Here is a 20,893-nt window from a genome sequence, read left to right as displayed (position 1 = left end):
TGACCGGTAGCTGTCTGGCGTTGCAAGCTTCCACAGGGCTATCGCCACTCGCTTCTCAACTGTGAGGGCTGCTCTCATCTTGGTATTCTGGCGCTTCAGGGCAGGGGAAAGCAAGTCACAAAGTTCCATGAAAGTGCCCTTACGCATGCGAAAGTTTCTCAGCCACTGGGAATCGTCCCACACCTGCAACACTATGCGGTCCCACCAGTCTGTGCTTGTTTCCCGGGCCCAGAATCGGCGTTCAAAGCCTATAACCTGGCCCATTAACATCATAATCTCCAAAGCACCGGGGCCCGCGGTCTCAGAGAATTCTGTGTCCGTGTCCATGTCCTCATCACGCTGGTCGCTGCGCTGCAATCGCCGCCTCCTCCTCCTCCTCGCCTCTTTTTTCTGGTCCTGTGTAAGCATAAACTCCACGAGAAAGCGCGAGGTGTTTATAATGTTCAAGACTGCGTTCTGGAGCACAACGGGATCCATGCTTGATGCAGAATGGAGTCTGCAGAGTTCACTCAGGAAAAAAGGCGCGAAATGGTTGTCTGCCGTTGCTTTCAGGGAGGGAGGGGGAGGCTGTACCCAGAACTACCTGCGACAATGTTTTTGGCCCCATCATGCACTGGGGTCTCAACCCAGAATTCCAAGGGGGGTGGAGACTGCGGGAACTATGGGATAGCTATGTAAAAGCTACCCACAATGCAACGCTCTGGAAATCGATGCTACTATGGTAGCTTGGACGCAAACCACCGAATTAATGGTGCCTAGTGTGGCCGAATACATTCGATTTTACAAAATCGGTTTCCTAAATTCGAATTATATAAATTCGAATTAATCCTGTAGTGTAGACATACCCTTAGAGTTGAGTGTGCTTGACTCAAGCAGGAGTTAATGGGCCTGTAAGGACACAGGATTAAATATAGTATGTGTAGAAGGGGTAGGAGAGATTTTTTATGTATGTTCCAACATGCTTTTTGTTTTACAGACAATTCCCTGCCCTCCCCCCCCCCCCAAAAAAAAGATTACAATTGGAAGGCCAGATTTTGATACCCTTAAACATATGAAGTAATATTTTAATGTCTCAAAGCATTGTGCACGAAGGAGGTGAAATGATTTGCTTAAGGTCACCCAGCACACCAATGGCAGAGTAAAACCCGTGTTTCTGGGCAGTGCCCTCTCCATTAGGCTGTGCTGCCTCTCCTGCACTGACCAAACCAGCACCCATTTAGCAAACCAGCTTTATCTAAATTGACTTTTCCCACTTTGATGCAGAAAAAAGGATGTCCACACACAGACTTGCACTAAAGTAACTTTTTATGTGGTGTAAACTTATTTAGCCCAAGCCTTATTGGATTTCTTTACTCTGAGATTAGTTCTCCGCTCACATTTCTGCAGTGGAAGTATTCAACAGCCTCAATTTTGCATGTGCTGCAAACCGTTCATTACTCACGAAACTTTAGGAAATGTTGCTTTGACTTTTAGGATAAAAAAATAATTTGATATTAGACAATGCTGATGAATTTCCAAATTACTGTTAAAGCACAGAGTGGGAACGTGAAAAGCAGGCTTGGCCCAGAGCTGGGTGTACAGCGGCAGGATTTTCACATTTTCCCATTGCTTCCATTTTGTGAGTTACAGGGAAACCGGTTTCAGACCAAGCATTCTGCGTAGGGGACCGCCAGGAAACTGAAAGTAAGGAAAAACTAACAAGTGGCTCTCTGCCCCTGCTTTTATATTGATCACAAATACACACACACACACACACACACTTGTTAAGTTTTCCATTCTGGCTGGGCCACTTCCACTGCCACTTCTCTGCAACGGCACAGCCCACTTGTATCATATTCCAAATAATAAAAATAGTTTGTTTGTCCCTGGGAGTGCGGTTCTCCCCTTTCGCCCCTTCTCCACACCGCATGGGAAAGGTTTATAGATGCTAAGAGAAAAAGGTCTAGGTGTAGGAATCTATCCTGCCTCTCCCTCCAGCCGGCAACGCCCCTGAGCAATGTAGCTGCACCGTGGTCTGGTATTAACAATGCGCCTTGGTTCTCGTTGGTACAAATACAGAGACCCGGTCCACACGGGAGGAATAAAACTGTCGGACTCCAATATTAATAGCAACACTACTTGCAACTGATTCAAGTGAGATGCAAAAGGAATTCTTCTGTTCTTATACTACCCTGTACCACGTCATCTCTGGCTGGAAGAGTTGAAGGGGGTGATTTGGTTGCAGCTCTGCTTATCATCATCCCTTGGTGGACCCATTCAAACTCCGCCGTGGTTCTGGTACCTTGGGGCTAAATCTTTTTACAGTGCGTTCCGGCCCGCTGCACAACGTCGGAAGCTCAATCCAGTTTGTAAATTTCCCCCCGGGCTGATCGCAGTCTGTACTAGCCGCCGCCAGACTTGCTTCCTGGAAAAGCTCCAACAGGAAGAGAAGTTGAAAACTGACACGTGGACTTTGTATTGCAAAGAGACAAACTCCCCTCTGAATCCCAAACCAGATCAGCTCGGCTTTCGCAAAGTAACAGGGCAGGGCTGCGGTGACAGGCAGGCATTGCATTCACTCCCTGTGAATGAGCCTGGCTTTGCATCTTTCCTTTAAGCAAGCACCTTCTAGGAGAGTAGGAAATGTAACCCTGTTCTGGGGATTTTTCCTGTCATTGCTGTCTGCCCTTTTTGCAATCACTCCAGCATCCTTGCAATAAGTGCCACAACCGCACGGTCTATCCGTGTCATTTTACTTAGTGAGTCGTCACCCTTTTGTAAAAAAAAAAAAAAAAAAAAAATGGCCTCAAGTATCGGTAGGAATGGTGTTCAGGTATATAGTTCTGACCTGGTCTCGCTACATCATCATAGCCACCACTACCATCAGCAGCAGCCTGTAAAGAATACATATAAGGAAGGCACGAAAAAAGATGGGACTGTGGATTCCTATTGGTCCAGGTAAGACTATACAGTCTGTCATTATAAATATTTTTATTCTTTTCCTTGTGCACAAACCCCTGCTATGTAGTTTTAATATGCAGAGTTTTCTTTCCCGTTTAATGGCTCTTTAATCTGTAGATAAAACACGAGAGTGTCTGAATGACAGTGTCGTTTTGTAAGGATGGTCCAGTGGTTGGGGATCCATCCTGGGCCGGGACACGGAGAGCTGAGTTCAATGCATTGCTTTGCCACAAACTTCCTGTGGACCCTCCGGCAAATTACTTAATCTCGTCGTGTCTCAGTTTCCCAGCTGTAAAATAGAGATAACAGCACTTCCTGACCTCACAGGGGTGTTGTGAGGATAATTACATTAAGACTATGAAGTGATACTATGGAAGAACCCGCATATAGATACTGTACAAACTGTCTTCCTTGTAAATCTGTGCTATTCCAATCAGGACTGTTTTAATAAGAACAATAGCACAAAACTGCACCGCAGAGAAAGAAAAGGTAACCACTACATAAAATACAAAACACCTTTTTTAAATGCAAGACAATTGAGCTTGTATCTGCCCTGTAGTTGGTTATTCAAACATGCCATTTGAAACAGTAAGAGCTTTTTATCAAAAGGTCTCAGCAGTTATGTTTGCACTGTAGATAATAACTAATTAAGATTAAAGGTAGCTAGATTACTCAGTAATAGTTTTTCCAAGTTCAATAATTAAGACTTTAAAAAAACGTTTTTTTCAGCCAAAAATGTGCATCCACGCTGCCTTTATGCTGATTATCAGTATGATGCGTATAGTAATAGTTGAGGTTACCAATTACAATGTACATTGTGAAAAATCATATTCTAAAATGGTTTAGCTGCCCAGTCTTAACTATTAGAGGGTGCAGCAGTGTATGTGATTTTATTTTAATCTGAGTTGATCCGGGAATGATTCCTAGCTCATTTTGTATTCTCCACTGTGTGTGTAAATGTAATATTGAAAACAGGCTCAAACCTTGTGTATAAACTTAGTTGTACAAGTCTATGGCACATGCTATGTGATTGGGTGACACGTGTAAAATTGCTACACTTCCCATTTACATTACACATGAGTACTGTGCTTAGTACGATGATGGGGTCCCAATTCCTGATTGGTGCCTCTTGGCGCTACCACACTACAAATAACAAATTGATGTTTTCTGAGGATAGCCGAATCTCCAGGTTATTAAGCCAAAATGTACTGCCTTTGACAGTGGTGGCATGTGTAAATTCAGGGTTGTCTTGTGTTCTGTAGGAACCTAAGAATTATCAATTTTTAATCTCTCTAAAACTGACTCTTCTCTCTGGCCTCGGGCAAATCACTTAACCTTTAGGCTTCAGTTTGCAGCCACTCTAATAATGCATAAGGGTGCTGTCAGGAATTAATTGGTTAATGTTGTTGAAATGGTTGGGAGATGGGGATAGATAAGGACTGTGACTAATTGGCAGAAGCCTTGCAAAACTGAAAGCTCATCATGGCAAGAATTCTTTAAAATGATATGTGCTTCATAACAAATAACCATTACATCGATGGCTGATGAGACTGATCTTGATCCTCTAGTCTGCCAAGTGTGGCTGTAGCCCAGAACCTCCCATCACCACCACCACCACAACACATGTTAGAGAAAGTCTTCTGATCAACTACCCATTGAAGCCAATGAATCCAGTGGATTTTGTGGGCTTTGGATAAGACCCCCAGGAGAGGTGGTAAAAAAGTAAAATCAATCAATCTGTGAAAACTTATTTGATTTTTTTTTTATTGATTTGCATTGAAAACTATGCTGATGAAAAGTTAGCAGTCATTTTTAACTAATGTTCTTAGCGATCATTTATGTTGTGGCCTGACCCAGACACTCCAAGCAGAATTGGAGCTGCACAGTGCTGCAGAGAGTAAAGGCTAGACATGCAGCCCCAAAGAGTTTACAGTCTAATTTAAGAGAAGTTGCAATCTGTAGAGCTGGTTGTAATTTTTTTTAAACCAAAGTACAGTTTTTGTAGTGGTCAACATTTTTCACTTGTTTCTGGGAAGGGAGAGAGGGTAGATGGGCCAATATAAAAAAATCTAAATGAAAGTTTCATTTGGGGAAAACTTTGTTTCAAATTTGTGCCCCCACCTGTGCTTCTCTGATTTGTTTTCTTTTTCCCATTAGAAAAGGGTGGCGGGAAAGTTTAAAAAAAAAAAAAAAAAGTGAGAGAATTTGCCCCACTGCTGCAAAGGGAAATGTTGGCAGATTTCATTCCAGATTTCTTCCAAAAAAAAAAAGATTGTTGAACCCCTAATTTTTGATGAAAATCTAGTTGCTGCCAGTCCTGTGTCCAACTGGCTCTATCAACAAGTGGTTCTACCAAACCTTATGAAGGAACAGGACGGAGGATAATGGAAATGTCAATAAAATTATCATTTGTACTGCTGTTGCGCATAGAGGCTCCAGCTAGAATCCAAGCCCTATTGTGTTATGCACCACACATGCAAACATAGAAATCAGGTCTCTGCCCCTGTGAACAAGACCGTCAAAGAGTGGGAAGGGAAATACAGGTACAGAAAAAGGAAGTCATTTGCCTATGGTCACACAGCAGGTGAGTGGCAGGTTTGTGCAGTTATATAAGCTAACTATCTGAGCAGATGGATGCTTTCTAATCAATTGTATATTTTAAAATAATAGGCATAAATAAATATCAATATTTCCAGATGAACTTTACTTTACTCTTCATTCAAGCTAATGAGCTACTGTTACAGAAACAAGGATTCATCAATATGGAGAAATGACAGAATCCATTTTCATACAGAAACAAAAGACACGCCAGGCAGCCTTCCAGATCCTCCATGCCCCCTTGGTGCAGTGAGACAGATAACCACTTATCGTTGCACGTTTGTTTTTCTGTCTTTGTTCTCCCTGGTTTATTCTGCTTCCTCTATTCTCCATTTCTTCAGCTCACTTTTCACTTTCCCTTCACCCACGCATCTTATCCTATCCTCTCCAGCTGCCATTCCCAAACTTTCGAGGAACTCTCCAGTGGTTCCATTATCCCATACCATCCCTTCTTTTCCAAGGAACAACACTCAAAAAATTCTGATTAGGGTGCTTGAATAGCTGTACAGGAAAAGGATGTCACTTTGAGTTAGGTATCAGAGGGGTAGCCGTGTTAGTCTGGATCTGTAAAAGCAGCAAAGAGTCCTGTGGCACCTTATAGACTAACAGATGTATCGGAGCATGAGCTTTCGTGCTGTCTGGTCACCCACGAAAGCTCATGCTCCAATACGTCTGTTAGGCCTGGTCTACACTATGACTTTAATTCGGATTTAGCCGCGTTAAATCGAATTAACCCTGCACCCGTCCACACAACGGAGCCATTTATTTCGAAATAAAGGGCTCTTAAAATCGATTTCTGTACTCCACCCCGACGAGCGGAGTAGCGCCAAAATCGATTTTGTCATTTCGAATTAGGGTTAGTGTGGCCGCAATTCGATGGTATTGGCCTCCGGGAGCTGTCCCAGAGTGCACCATTGTGACCGCTCTGGACAGCAATCTGAACTCGCATGCACTGGCCAGGTAGACAGGAAAAGCCCCAGGAAAATTTGAATTTCATTTCCTGTTTGCCCAGTGTGGAGAGCACAGGTGACCACAGATAGCTCAGCTCATCAGCACAGGTAACCATGCAGGCTGATAATCGAAAAAGAGCACCAGCATGGACCGTACGGGAGGTACTGGATCTGATCGCTATATGGGGAGAGGATTCAGTGCTAGCAGAACTTCGTTCGAAAAGACGAAATGCCAAAACTTTTGAAAACATCTCCAAGGGCATGATGGAGAGAGGCCACAATAGGGACTCAGATCAGTGCCGCGTGAAAGTCAAGGAGCTCAGACAAGCCTATCAAAAAACAAAGGAGGCAAACGGTCGCTCCGGGTCAGAGCCGCGGACATGCCGCTTCTACGCCGAGCTGCATGCAATTCTAGGGGGGGCCGCCACCACTACCCCGCCTGTGACCGTGGATTCCGGGTCGGGGATAGTCTCATCAGCTACACCTGAGGATTCTGCGGATGGGGAAGAGGAGGAGGAGGAGGAGGACGAGCTTGCAGAGAGCACCCAGCACTCCGTTCTCCCCAACAGCCAGGATCTTTTTCTCAGCCTGACTGAAGTACCCTCCCAAGCCTCCCAAGCCAGTAGCCAAGACCATGACCCCATGGAAGGGACCTCAGGTGAGTTTACCTTTTAAAATATAAAACATGGTTTAAAAGCAAGCATTTTTTAATGATTAATTTGCCCTGAGGACTTGGGATGCATTCGCGGCCAGTACAGCTACTGGAAAAGTCTGTTAACGTGTCTGGGGATGGAGCGGAAATCCTCCAGGGACATCTCCATGAAGCTCTCCTGGAGGTACTCCAAAAGCCTTGCCACAAGGTTTCTGGGCAGTGCAGCCTTATTCCGTCCTCCATGGTAGGACACTTGACCACGCCATGCTTGCAGCAAGTAATCTGGTATCATTGCCTGACAAAGCCTGGCAGCGTATGGTCCCGGTGTTTGCTGGCATTCAAGCAACATCCGTTCTTTATCTTGCTGTGTAATCCTCAGGAGAGTGATATCGCTCATGGTAACCTGGTTGAAATACGGGAACTTAATTAAGGGGACAGAGGTGGCCGTTCCTACTGGGCTGTTTGCCTGTGGCTGAAAAGAAATCCTTCCCTGCAGTTAGCCAAGCACGGGGGGGGGGAATTGGCCCTGAGCTTTTCGCGTTTGGCTAGCAGGGATCTTCCCTGTTACCAGCCACGCGGTGGGGGGAGGGATAAAGCGATCATCCCAGAGAATTGGATGGGGGGGAGGGGTTAGTTTGTTTTCTGCTGCTGAAGGTTAACAGGAAAACCGCAGCAGTCAACAGGCTTTGCTTGGTATGTGGGAAAGGAGGGCGCAGAAGCCGAAAGACAATGGCTTACCATGGCTGCCTGCAAGCTGAATTCTGTTGCCCAGACCTGCGTCTGTGATCTCTAACACCAAAGCCACAGGCACTCAATATTAAGATGGAAAATGCGACCTTGTACTGAAATCACATGTGCTATGTAATGTGAATAGTGTTTTTCACCATGAAAGAGTATAAGCATTGTTCTGTAAAATGTATCATTTTAAAAACTACTCTCCTTTCTTTCAACCCTCCCTCCAGCAGCTGCAAATTTTTCAAGCCTCCCTCCTCCGTCCCGAAGGCTATCTCAGATAAGGCGGCGTAGAAAGAGGACGCGAGACGACATGTTCACAGAAATAATGGAATCCACCCGCAATGAAAGAGCTCATTTGAATGAGTGGAAGGACACTGTATCTAAATTTAGGAAAGATGCCAGTGAACGTGAGGTCTTGAGGGACGCTCGAGATGAGAGGTGGCAGGCTGCAACGCTGGGGCTGCTGTGTGAGCAAACGGACATGCTCCGGCGTCTGGTGGAGCTTCAGGAACGGCAGCAGGATGACAGAGTGCCGCTGCAGCCACTGTATAACCTCCCTCCCCCCTCACCATGTTCCATATCCTCCTCACCCAGACGTGTAAGAACGCGGGGGGGAGGGGGGGGAGACTCCGTGCACCCTCCCACTCCACCCCAGTGGACAGCCCAACCAAAAGGCTGTCATTATATTGAATTTGTTCAGTGTCCCTTTACTTCCCTCCTATCCTCCTCCCAAACCTCACCCAGATTACCTTCTTGGTTCTCTCCCCTTATGATTTTTAAACGATAGTGACTTTATTTCCTTTGAAAGAAAGCTGGGGGAACGGGGAGGGTGGGTTCCTTACAGAGAATGAATGAGTCAATAAAGGGGGCTGGTTTTCATGAAGGGAGAAACAAACAGAAATTTCACACTGTAGCCTGGCCAGTCATGAAACTGGTTTTCAAAGCTTCTCTGATGCACAGCGCTTCCTGGTGTGCTCTTCTAATCGCCCTGGTGTCTGGCTGCGCATAATCAGCAGCCAGGCGATTTGCCTCAGCCTCCCACCCTGCCATAAAGGTCTCCCCCTTACTTTCACAGAGATTGTGGAGCACACAGCAAGCAGAAATAACAATGGGGAGATTTCTTTGGCTGAGGTCAGAGCGAGTCAGTAGCGATCGCCAGCGACCTTTTAAATGGCCAAATGCACATTCTACCACCATTCTGCACTTGCTCAACCTGTAGTTAAACAGCTCCTGACTCCTGTCCAGGCTGCCTGTGTATGGCTTCATGAGCCATGGCATTAAGGGGTAGGCTGGGTCTCCAAGAATAACTATTGGCATTTCAACATCCCCAACGGTCATTTTCTGGTCCGGGAAGTAAGTCCCTTGCTGCAGCCCTTTAAACAGAGTAGTGTTCCTGAAGACGTGAGCATCATGAACCCTTCCCGGCCAGCCCGCGTTGATGTTGGTGAAACGTCCCTTGTGATCCACAAGTGCTTGCAGCACCATTGAAAAGTACCCCTTGCGGTTTATGTACTGGGTACCCTGGTGCTCCGGTGCCAAGATAGGGATGTGGGTTCCATCTATCGCCCCACCACAGTTAGGGAATCCCATTGCAGCAAAGCCATCCACTATGACCTGCACATCTCCCAGAGTCACTAGCTTTTGTAGCAGCACCTCAGTGATTGCTTTGGCTACTTGCATCACAGCAGCCCCCACAGTAGATTTGCCCACTCCAAATTGATTCCCGACTGACCGGTAGCTGTCTGGCGTTGCAAGCTTCCACAGGGCTATTGCCACTCGCTTCTCAACTGTGAGGGCTGCTCTCATCTTGGTATTCTGGCGCTTCAGGGCAGGGGAAAGCAAGTCACAAAGTTCCATGAAAGTGCCCTTATGCATGCGAAAGTTCCGCAGCCACTGGGAATCGTCCCACACCTGCAACACTATGCGGTCCCACCAGTCTGTGCTTGTTTCCCGGGCCCAGAATCGGCGTTCCATGCCTATAACCTGCCCCATTAACAGCATGATCTCCAAAGCACCGGGTCCCGCGGTTCGATAGAATTCCATGTCTATATCCTCATCACTCTCGTCGCCGCGCTGCTGTAGCCTGCTCCTCGCCGCCTGGTTTTCCAGGTTCTTGTTCAGCATAAACTGCACGATAAGGCGCGAGGTATTTACAATGTTCATGACTGCTGTCTTGAGCTGAGCGGGCTCCATGCTTGCTGTGGTATGGCGTCTGCACTGTTCACCCAGGAAAAAGGCGCGAAACGGTTCTCTGCCGTTGCTTCCTGGAGAGGGGGGAGGATATACCCAGAACCACCCGCAACAATGTTTTTGGCCCCATCAGGCATTGGGATCTCAACCCAGAATTCCAATGGGCAGAGGAGACTGCGGGAACTATGGGATAGCTATGGGATAGCTACCCACAGTGCAACGCTCCAGAAATCGACGCTAGCCCCGGTACATGGATGCACACCGCCGAATTAATGTGCTTAGTGTGGCCGCATACAATCGAATTTATACAATCTGTTTCCCAAATTCGAATTATATAAATTCGGATTAACCCCGTAGTGTACACATACCCCAAGTCTATAAGGTGCCACAGGACTCTTTGCTACTTTGAGTTAGGGTGACCAGACAGCAAGTGTGAAAAATCGGGACGGGGGTAGGGGGTAATAGGAGCCTATATAAGAAAAAGACCCAAAAATTGGATCCAGGGTCAGAAGGTGGAGTCTAGGGGGCAGATTCTGGGCTGTGCCTCTCAGGTGGTGCAGCACAAAAGACTCAGTAGGGATTGAGGGCCGTATGCCTTCTAGATTCTGAGCTACACCAGGGGCCAGTGTGGTCCATGGTATAAGCTAGAACAGTTGCTTTCTGCAGAGGAAGTGTAAAGGGGCTGTGATGGGCTGGAATCTGTCCCCAGGTCACTTAACTGCTAGTCCTGTGCCCAGTCCCACGGACTACACTATTCTGTTCACAGCTTTCTGATTATCACAATTCAAGTCCCATTAGTTTCTTTTACTGTATGAGTCACTCATCTTATTATTAAATAACATACTTGCTAAGACCCCTTTATTTAAGGAGGTGTAATCAAGAAACCAGCTGCCAGTTGTGGTTATTCAGCATTGTCAAGTGTTATTTCTCTGTTTCTGTGATCAGCATGTCTGTGTGTGATTACAGTTGCACCTTTCCACCTCCTCCAGGCTGATTTAGTAGTTTTTTTCTGCTCATACTACTGGCTAGAATCAAATTCTATCTTTATTCTGCCAAAAGCAAAATATGAAAAGAGGGAATGAACAGAAAGTTGCTCTTGCTAAACGGTGCTTGTTGCCATCTGTGGCTCTGCTAAGGAAATCCATGCTCAGGAGAGATGCATGAAGTAAACAAACTTGTCTTCCCCGTGGGAAAAAACCCTCCCCTCTAGGTCATTCTAGTTGGTTATTAGCTGATTGGTTTGAAAAATCAAAGCTACCTTTGATGGCTACAGATCATAAGGTGTCAGCTGGCGTATGACACATTGCAATCAGGGGGAAAAAAGGATTCTCTCTCTCGACAGTTATTAATCGTGTTTGTTATGGCAGTGCCTACAGGGCCAACCAAGAATGGGGCCCCATTGTGTTAGGCACTGCACCAGCAGAGCAGTAGCCGGTCCATGTATTGAAGAGCTTACAATCTAATTAGGCCAGGCAGGCACAGGGCAGGGAAGGGTAGAACACAAAGAAGCACTTGGATTTTCAATGGTGGGGAGCAGTCATTTTTTGAGAAAAAACAAATGCAGGGAAGACAACCATCAAGCGGCGTTAAAAATAACTACCCAACCCCCTTGACAGTATCTCTGATTTAACTTGCTTCCATACAGTCTTATTTGTGTGACTGTGCTGTGTTTACTTCACATCAAAAGTTGCCACAAATACGCTGTAAATTAAAGCAATGGACAGATAAGCTGCAAAAAGTCATAGGAATAGGACAGTAAAGCAGGGAGGATTATCAAACATGACTGGAAACAGGGTTATGGCTCTGACACTTTCAGCAGCCTGTGAAGAAAAAATAAAGTGACCTATGATACAGGAGGGGGCTAGGATTTTGAAGTACTTCCTTAATTGCCATTGACTGCAGCGGAACACCTGATGTTCTGAGACATAAGAGCAGGAAAGGGAATTCTCTGGTAAGTTTCTGTGCAGTGAAAACCTGCAGCAGCCAGGTCTAATTCTGGGCTAACAACACTCTTGCTTTAGTCCCTGTGAAGACATGCATGAGGTGTGTGACAACACTGTGAGCACAGGCAGCCACCTGCATCCCAAGACCTCACAGCACTTTACGAGGGAAGGAGCATTCTTGTCCCTTTTTTAAAGAGAAGGAGACTGAGCTACAGAGACACTGGGGTGGATTCGTCAGAAACAGGGAGAAGGCAGCTTGCACCTCTCCTATTCCAGAGCTGCCACAAGGTAGTTCTGAGCACTGCCCTAACATGCTGTCTGTCTGCAGTGGCCTCTATGGACCATTGCCCCAGTGTAGAATCACCAGAGTGCAGGTTCACTGTCGCTACCCGCCCTTGGCTGGAGCCACACAAAACAGCATTAACAGGGACCAGGATATGAACCTATAACTTCTTCCTACCATAGGAAACTCCCTTTAGAAAAACAACAACAAACGGCTGGGGCTACTGGCCATGTAGTTGGATGAGACTGTTCTTAGCCTTGCTGTCTGAACATCTCCCGTATCCCTCCTTAAAATACACACATATATGACCATCCTCATTCCAGCCTGCAAGCCAGCATTAAACTAAAATCTAATGATAGCTTGAGCTCCAGCGAATCCATTTGAAAAGTCAGCCGAAACGGCTGTAAACAGACAGAATCACCAATTGGGGGAAAGGGGTAAGACTGAGTCAAGAGAAATGAAGTTGAACAAATATTTGCTCTGTGGCAGCTACTGGAGAAATTCCTCCAGTGTGAAAACACATTGCAAATAAAGGAACACTCTGCTGCTGGCTTTCCCTGGGCTAGAGTGAGGCTTAGGTTATTTATTTATTTTGCCTTTGGGGGCTCTGCAGCATCCTAGGAAATTAGTTATAACCGTCCTCAACTGATACAAAATTTTAGAGAGCGATATTTGCTTTCACCTGAGCGATTCAGCTTGTATGAGCACAGTCCCCGGGGTTTGTTACCCAGGGACACTTCAAAGCAGAGCTGCAGTGAACAGCCAGAGAGCTGCGTCGACTTTGATGGAGACATGGAGCTCAACACTGCTGTACAAGAAAAAAAATCGACAGCGTCAGATACAGCTGTCTGAGGGTTGTCAGAATAAACAAACCACACCCAAGCCTACGTGGATTACTGTGGCTCAAACACAGGAGCTAATTATAGGTGTGTCCCAGTGTTGACTGGTGCTTGATAAAACAAAGGTTACTTTCTAGGTAATGAACTTCCCCCATCACACACATGTGCCCCAGATGCTGCGGGAAAGGGATGGAACCACAGGTTTCTATTTCATCTTTATGATTTCCTGTGTAGCTTGGGGGGTTGTGAAGCTTTTGTGCAGGTAAGAGAAGGGGGATCATTAGTTTGAGAGCTGATGTGTATTCAGTTCATAGAATCATAGAATATCAGGGTTGGAAGGGACCTCAGGAGGTCATCTAGTCCAACCCCCTGCTCAAAGCAGGACCAATCCCCAACTAAATCATCCCAGCCAGGGCTTTGTCAAACAGACAGTTCCCTGCAGGAGCAGACATATCTTCCACTTGTTTTGCTGAGGGACAGCTGCTAGTCTCAGTTCTCAAACTTTTGTATGTGTGGCCCCTTTCACATAGCAAGCCTCTGAGTGCCACCCCCTTTATAAATTAAAAATACAATTTTTTATATTATACACTATTATAAATGCTGGAGGTGAAGCGGGTTTTGGGGGTGGAGGCTGACACCTTGCAACCTCCATGTAATAATGTTGTGACCACCTGAGAGGTCACAACCCCCAGTTTGAGAACCCCTGATTATGGAGATTGGAGAGCCCCGTATGACAGCTGAGAATCTTGCCTATTGTCTCTCCAGGGCTCCCAGCCCATAGTCAGCAGGACTAGTTCTTGATCCCAAGTCTCCAGGGAGTGGAGAACACCTAATAGGCTCCTGAAGAGAGACTGGGACTGAAAACTCAACAAAGCATTAGGACTAGACATCAGGAAATTGAGTTCGTTCCCAGCTTGGCCACTGCTATATGGAATTTTGAGCAAGTCACTTAGACCTGTGTTTTTGTTACTCAGTTTCCATATCAGTAACAGACAGATTATGTTTTCTCCCTTCATGAGGGAGGTTATTAGGTTGAATTTATTAACATCTCATAGACTTTAAGGCCAGAAGGGACCATCTGACCTCCTGCTCACTGCAGGCCACAGAACCTCACCCAGTAAAGCACATTGAGCTCAGATTGAGTGTGTTATAGACATGCAAAATATTTTTATTTATTAATATTTAGTTCTTGAGAGAGGGTCATATATTTCCTCCCCCCACCCCAATATCTGTAAAGACTTGCCTAATAACCTTGTCTGTTGTTGTTTTGAGCTAGGCAGACCAGTGACTCATCTGCAATTACAATGGTAACTATAATTAGGGAAAAATGCTTCCGCAACTGAGGCTCTTTCCTCTGATGTAAGCGCATCAGTATCCTTGCACAGGATTAATTCTTTCAGTGGTTTGGTGTGGATGTGGGCACCTAGTGCTTATATGTGACATTTAGCATTGTTTTAGTAGATTTTCTGGCTGGAAATGCCGCCTAAGAAGCTTGTACTGTTGTGGAGTCTTCTTCATGCTTCTCCACTTGGTTTATGCTTATAGCTATGGCTAGACTTTTAAAAAAATCAAAACAATAGAAATAAATAGAACAGAATAGTAATCAAAGAGAATATTCAGGCCATGTGAAATAATCTGCCACCCTTTAAAAAAAAGGATTAAAAACTAAAGCTCATCGGAAAATTTCCATAGAAATTTTGTCAAAAACCAGGTGGGGAGAAAAACATTTTCTGTTTTCTGATCACCCCGGTTGTTGTGGTTTCTGTATATTATTTATTATTTTTATTACAATAGAGCCTAAAGACTGCAAGCAAGATTAGGGTAGCATTATGCAAAGCACCGTGCAGCCACACAGTAAGTGATAGTCCCTACCCCAAAATGCTCACCATCTAAAAAGACAAGACAGACAAAGGAAGGCTTATTATCTCCATAGGAAACTGAGAGATTAAGTGGCTTGCCAAAGGGGGCATAAAGGGTCTGTGACAGAGCTGGGAATTGAAGCAATGGTCTTGAATCCCAGGCTAGTGCTTTAACCACACCACTGTCTTCCCTCTCTTCTTCTACCCATACTTAAAATGCTGTAGGCCTTGATCCTACACAGTGTGGGTGCAGCGTGTTACATGTATATGCACAAGGTAAGGGGAACCTGATTCAGTGTTAATGAGAGCACCACCTGTGCAGCAACCCAGTTACTTCTGTAGGAGTCACACCAAATGGGAGTGTGAGTTAAGCAACTCCTCTGCCTGTTGACGATCAAACACACTCCTGTCTCTCTAGACCCAGCCACTCCCTGTCAACATCCTGGGCCTGACTCTCCCACTGCCTTGTGAAATCATGGACACCAGTGAAATGAAGGTGTAAAAATGATACTACACCTCTACCCCGATATAACGCGACCTGATATAACACGAATTCGGATATAGCCCAGTAAAGCAGCGCTCCGGGAGGGCGGGGCTGCGCACTCCGGTGGATCAAAGCAAGTTCGATACAACGCAGTTTCACCTATAACACAGTAAGATTTTTTGGCTCCTGAGGACAGCGTTATATCGAGGTAGAGGTGTATATTGATTTGATACAAGGCGTAAGCCCCTTCTCTGTTGGGGGCCTGATGTAAAGCATTGGAGCCAAGGGAGCATATCCATTGACGGCTTTGAGTTTGAGGGGCACTAGCACCTAGCCTTACTTGACTCATGGGTGTCTGCCTTCTATTCACACTTGTATTAGGGCGTAAGGACTTTGGCCCAGACACTCACTACGCTCTCAAATGAACTCACACAGAAAAATGATAAAAGGCAAAAATACCCTCTCACCCGTGGTCAAACACTTTCCCCAAAGCGAGTCTCTGACCTCTCAGTCCTCATCCTCAAAAGAAACCTGCACAACACCTTCAAAACACAGGCCTGGGAACTGAAATGCATAACTCCGCAGGACACTAAAAACCATGGACTGGTTTTATGGCTCATTATAACAATTTGTAACACCTCTGCCTGCTAACCCTTAATTGCCCACTTAATTTAAGTGGTCTCTGACAGCACGCGTGAACCCTTGATGCTTAACAATCTGTCCCTACTTGTATTTAGCTCAGACACTCTGGTTAGCTTCCCCAGACCTGAAGAAGAGCTCTATGATGAAGCTCCAAAGCTGGTCCCTTCCACCAACAGAAGTTGGTCCAGTAAAAGGTATTACCTCCCCCGCCCTTTGTCTTGCTCACATCCTGGGATCAACACAGCTAAAACAACACTGCAAACAGATCCTCAAAGGTATGTAGGCTCCTAAATTTCATTGAAGTCAAGGGCCAGGAGGTGGTATCTTCCTCCAGCAAAAAATATTTACCCTCAGTCGGAGTTTCCTTTTCATTTCCTTTGAGGATCTGGGCCTCTGTACTTGCCGCTGCAAAGACCCACAGGATCAAGCAGTGCCAGGCAATATTATAAAGAACAATTGAACTTAGTGGGCTAGAGTCTCTCTTGGCTTGCACCTCCACGCAGACATTCACACCCGTGTGCTGCCTCAGCATGGTAGCATCTTACATCCTCTTTGCTCAGTCCCCTTTCCCACCAGGAGGGAATCAGGCCTCTTTTCTGATCATAAGTAAGGCTGCGAGTTTGTCATGGAGATCAAAGAAGTCAAGGATTCCATGACTTTCCGGGACATTCAGGACTTCTGCAGCGGCTGCTGCTAGGGCAGTCTCGGGCCACTGTCCCCAGCAACAGGAGTTGGGATGTGGGAGGGGGCTCAGTGCTGCGGGGGACGGGTGTGTGTGGGGGTTGAGGACTCCAGGCGGCGCTTACCTCGGGGAGCTCCCCGGAAGCAGCGACATGTCCCTCCCTCAGCTCTTAGCTCCACGCACTGCCTCTACCTGCAGGCACCACCCCCGCAGCTCCCATTGGCCACAGTTCCCGGCCAATGGGAGCTGCAGAGCCAGCGCTTGGGGTGGGGGCAGCATGTGGAGCTATGAGCTGAGGGAGGGAGGGACATGTTGCCACTTCCGGGGAGTGCCGCAAGGAGCCGAGTAGGGAGCCTGCCAGTCCCGCCAACCCACCCCCCCAGCACCAGCAGGGGTCCCAGGCTGCTCCCTCGGACCGTGTCCCCCAGAGCACCCGCAGCACCACCCGGGCCGCAAGATCTAGTCAGGGGTATATAGTACAAGTCATGGACAGGTCACGGGCTGTGAATTTTTGTTTACTGCCCGTGACCTGTCCATGACTTTTACTAAAAATACCCAAGACTAAAACGTAGCCTTAATCATAAGGAAGAACAGAAAAAAATGTCAAGAACTTTTCATAACATTTTACATCACAAATTAAAATAATGTGAGTTAAAAGTATCATGTTTGATAGACCCGGCCTGACTCCTCTGCCCTTCTTAGGTCAGCCCAAAGGTTCAGAATTTGCACACCTGCATTTTTAGTTTTACTGGGACCAGCTGAGCACATTAAACAAAACTAGGTCAGGGCCGTTTCCGGCCGAGAGTTCCCAAGTAACACCGGACCACTGAGGATGGTGGGGGAGGGCGTTTCCATTTGCAGGTGAAAAAAGAAAAAAAAAAAAAAAAGGATATTTTTGGCTTCGGGGTGAATTAAACTTCCACTGCTGTAATGTCTCCTTTTAACATAACCTCTGAAGGGCGTTTTAAGAGCATCTGTTACAGTCGCTGTTTGTTAAATTAGCCAGGCAAGGTGAAATGTGGTTAATTATTCTTCAGGCCAGGATATGTAATTTTTTGAGTTAGTTATTGTGTGTGTGAAGGGAGAGGGAGGGAAGCTTCAAAGCACAGAATGAAAAGTCTCAATACCTCCTGCTAAAACTTGGCATTGAATCCCGTGCCCTTCCATTCAGGAGATAGCAATAAATTAATTTCTAATGGGCACAACAGCCTGGCATGTTTTTACCACTCATTGTGTTTTATTCCAGCCTGTGATAGGGGCCATTGATATGTTTGTAAATGGGCTTGTGTTATATTGGGATAACTGGACTCTGACATCTATCATAATTAACTCTAACGAAGAAAAACAAATATTCATTTTCTGTACAAAAGATGTCCAAAGGAGGATGGAAGGTGCAGGGGGTTAGTTCCATGATTCCATGTATTCCATGATCAGGACTGCCTCTTTGTTGTATATTTGTACAGCACCTAGCACATGGGGCCCTGTCATCTACTGTAAAAATAAATAATAGTTAATTCCCCAGTCACCACGGCCCTTATTCTGAAATGTACAGTGCACAGGGGGACGACTGCGTCCACACCTACGTCAGCAGGGCTCTACACAGGAACTGGGGTGCACCCACATGTGGTACATTGCAGAATCAGGACCTAAATTTACAGCAGAACATTTGTCTTTGCTGCAGAATGGTTCTCCAGAATCGAAGTAGAAGCAGGTGCCATCCCCTACCTGCTCTCAAACACAGTGTGCATTCTGTACACAGGCTACTTCACCTCCTCCCTGGGATTTGGCTTTCTTAATACAAAACCTAGCAATAATATATTAATAAAGTTTAGCTCAAACCTTTCTGGCCTTGCCTTTTCTTAGGGATCCTCCCTCTGGACAGATGAGTCCACACCTTAGATCCTCCCTCTGTAGAGAGCTTCTCCTACTTCCCTGATATTTGAGTGGTAACAAATCACCTGCCTCTGAGTCAGCAGAACCCACTTAGCCCTTTCTCAGCCTAATCAACACTTGCTATCAAGATGAGGTGCCTCAGGCCAACGCTGCCAACCTGTTACATTAACCTTACATTTGTTATTTATATTTTTAAAAAGATTAGTTTCTAATTTTTTTGGTTATAAAAACAACAGCAAACAACTCTTCCAAACATGGACCAAGAGTAAGCAATGCAGTGACCTATGCCCTAATCTGCAGACAGCATAAATCTGAAACCTAAAGACTGCAATTGGAATATCAACATTGCTAACTGTTTCATGGCTGGGATCAAAGCAGTGTTTAGGATTAAAGAACCAGCACAGGGCATAAAGGCAGGTGGATGAAGCACTCTTTGAATGTGAGTGACAGGGTGCAAAGCTGGCATTGCTGTGACATTTAGCTGTTTAAGGATAGACTTGTCCGGCTTGTGAAAGCACTCAGGGAAACCTGCCTGACCTGTGTGGCAGCATTGTGTGATCTGAATCACAAGTTGGCACCCAGGTTTGTATCAGTGCTTGTTGTTCCCCATCTCTTTCTTCATCCTTGCAGGCCTGAATCTCGAATCTGGACTGTGATGTTACTGCTTGGGACTTGTTTACTCTACTGTGCCAGGGTGACCATGCCTATCTGTGCTGTGGCCATGAGCAGTCACTTCGACTGGGACAAGAAACAGTCCGGCATTGTTCTGAGCAGCTTCTTCTGGGGCTACTGCTTAACTCAGATCATCGGAGGGCACCTCAGCGATCGGTACCAGAACTTTCTTATATTATCCCTTGCTCAGTTTTTGCAATAATTTTTTTGGGCAAAGTTACCAGGGATCTAACCTCCACCCCAAGGAGATGAGGATTGATAAACTATCTGTGAAGTACATCGATATCTCTGGAGGAAAAGCACCGTATGCCTGATCCAAAGTCCATTGAAGTCAATGGGAGTCTTTCCATTGACTTCAGTAAGTTTTGGATCAGGCCCTATGGCTCTGATCCAGCAAAGCACTTAAGCACATGCCTAAACTTAAGTATGTGAGTAGTCCCCATTGGTTTCTAAGGGTGTGTCTACACTGCCTGCCAGATCAGCGGGCAGCAATTGATCCAGCGGGGATCGATTTATCGCGCCTAGTATAGACGCGATAAATCGACCCCCGAGCCCTCTCCTGTCAACTCCTGTACTCCAGCGCCGCAAGAGGCGCGGGCGGAGTCGACGGGGGAGCGGCAGCAGTCGACTAACCGCAGTGAAGACACTGCGGTAAGTCGATCTAAGTACGTCGACTTCAGCTACGTTATTCACGTTCCATTCATGTAGCTGAAGCTGCATAACTTAGATTGATCCCCCCCCCCCCCCCCCCCCCAGTGTAGACCAGGGCTAAGTTGGTACTGATCTTAAAGTTACACAAGTACTGAGGTGCTTTGCTGGAGTGTGGCCTATGTGCAGTTTAGGAATCACCTACATGCAAAAGTTGTAGTGTTTTAAACTATACCGGTATAGTTCAAGCTGTACAATCCCCACTAGTGTGGGCGCAGTTACATCAGTAGGCGTTTGTACAAGTACCGTTTACCCCCGTATAGGCAGAGGAATAAGCTAGGCAAGTATAAGGCACCTTTATAATTGCATCCACGCTAGGGGTTGTACTGGTATAACTATTGCCATAAAGAATGACACCCCTAACCAAAATAGTTATACCAGTACAAAACTTGTGTGTAGACCAGGCCTTATTATTATGGGATGGTGATCATTGCAATGCTCTTCCCATAGCCAGCATTAGCCAACTGCTCACATCAAGCACGATCTATTTATTAACAAAAGCTAAACACCGTCCTTGTGTGGATGGCAACTTTCAGACTGGTTATTCAAACGATGAACAACCAGCCAGGGGCAACGTTCCGTTGGTCTGCAGGGAAATCAACTCTTCGTTTCTTCATCTCATCCGCGGAATTTGTTTTCTCTCTCTTCGTTCCATGCCCACGTTTCTAGGCAGTTCCTCCCGAGTTTATTCCCCTTTGCAGCCCCTAGTCGTGCTTGGGAAAAGCATGTGCTGCACAGTTTGATTGTATTAATTAAAAAAAAACAACCAAAAAATCCAGTCAGCTGTTTTGTGGAAACCCCAGTAATTACCTGCTTGCGTTCA

At 46.0% G+C, this 20,893-nt stretch overlaps 1 protein-coding gene across 1 annotated transcript in view; it reads left to right on the top strand.

The window, feature by feature from the left end:
* Window positions 1–2,779: 2,779 nt before the first annotated feature.
* SLC17A9 (solute carrier family 17 member 9) overlaps window positions 2,780–20,893 on the top strand; it is a 35,875-nt gene continuing 17,761 nt past the window's right edge. The window contains exons 1-2 of the mRNA XM_065414866.1: window positions 2,780–2,937; window positions 19,321–19,518. Coding sequence (XP_065270938.1) covers window positions 2,780–2,937; window positions 19,321–19,518 — 356 coding nt within the window. The remainder of the gene's footprint in view (window positions 2,938–19,320; window positions 19,519–20,893) is intronic.

Source organism: Emys orbicularis, chromosome 12 (assembly GCF_028017835.1).
Source record: "Emys orbicularis isolate rEmyOrb1 chromosome 12, rEmyOrb1.hap1, whole genome shotgun sequence".
NCBI classification, from domain to species: Eukaryota; Metazoa; Chordata; order Testudines; family Emydidae; genus Emys; species Emys orbicularis.
This window is presented reverse-complemented; position numbering and strand designations above follow the sequence as displayed.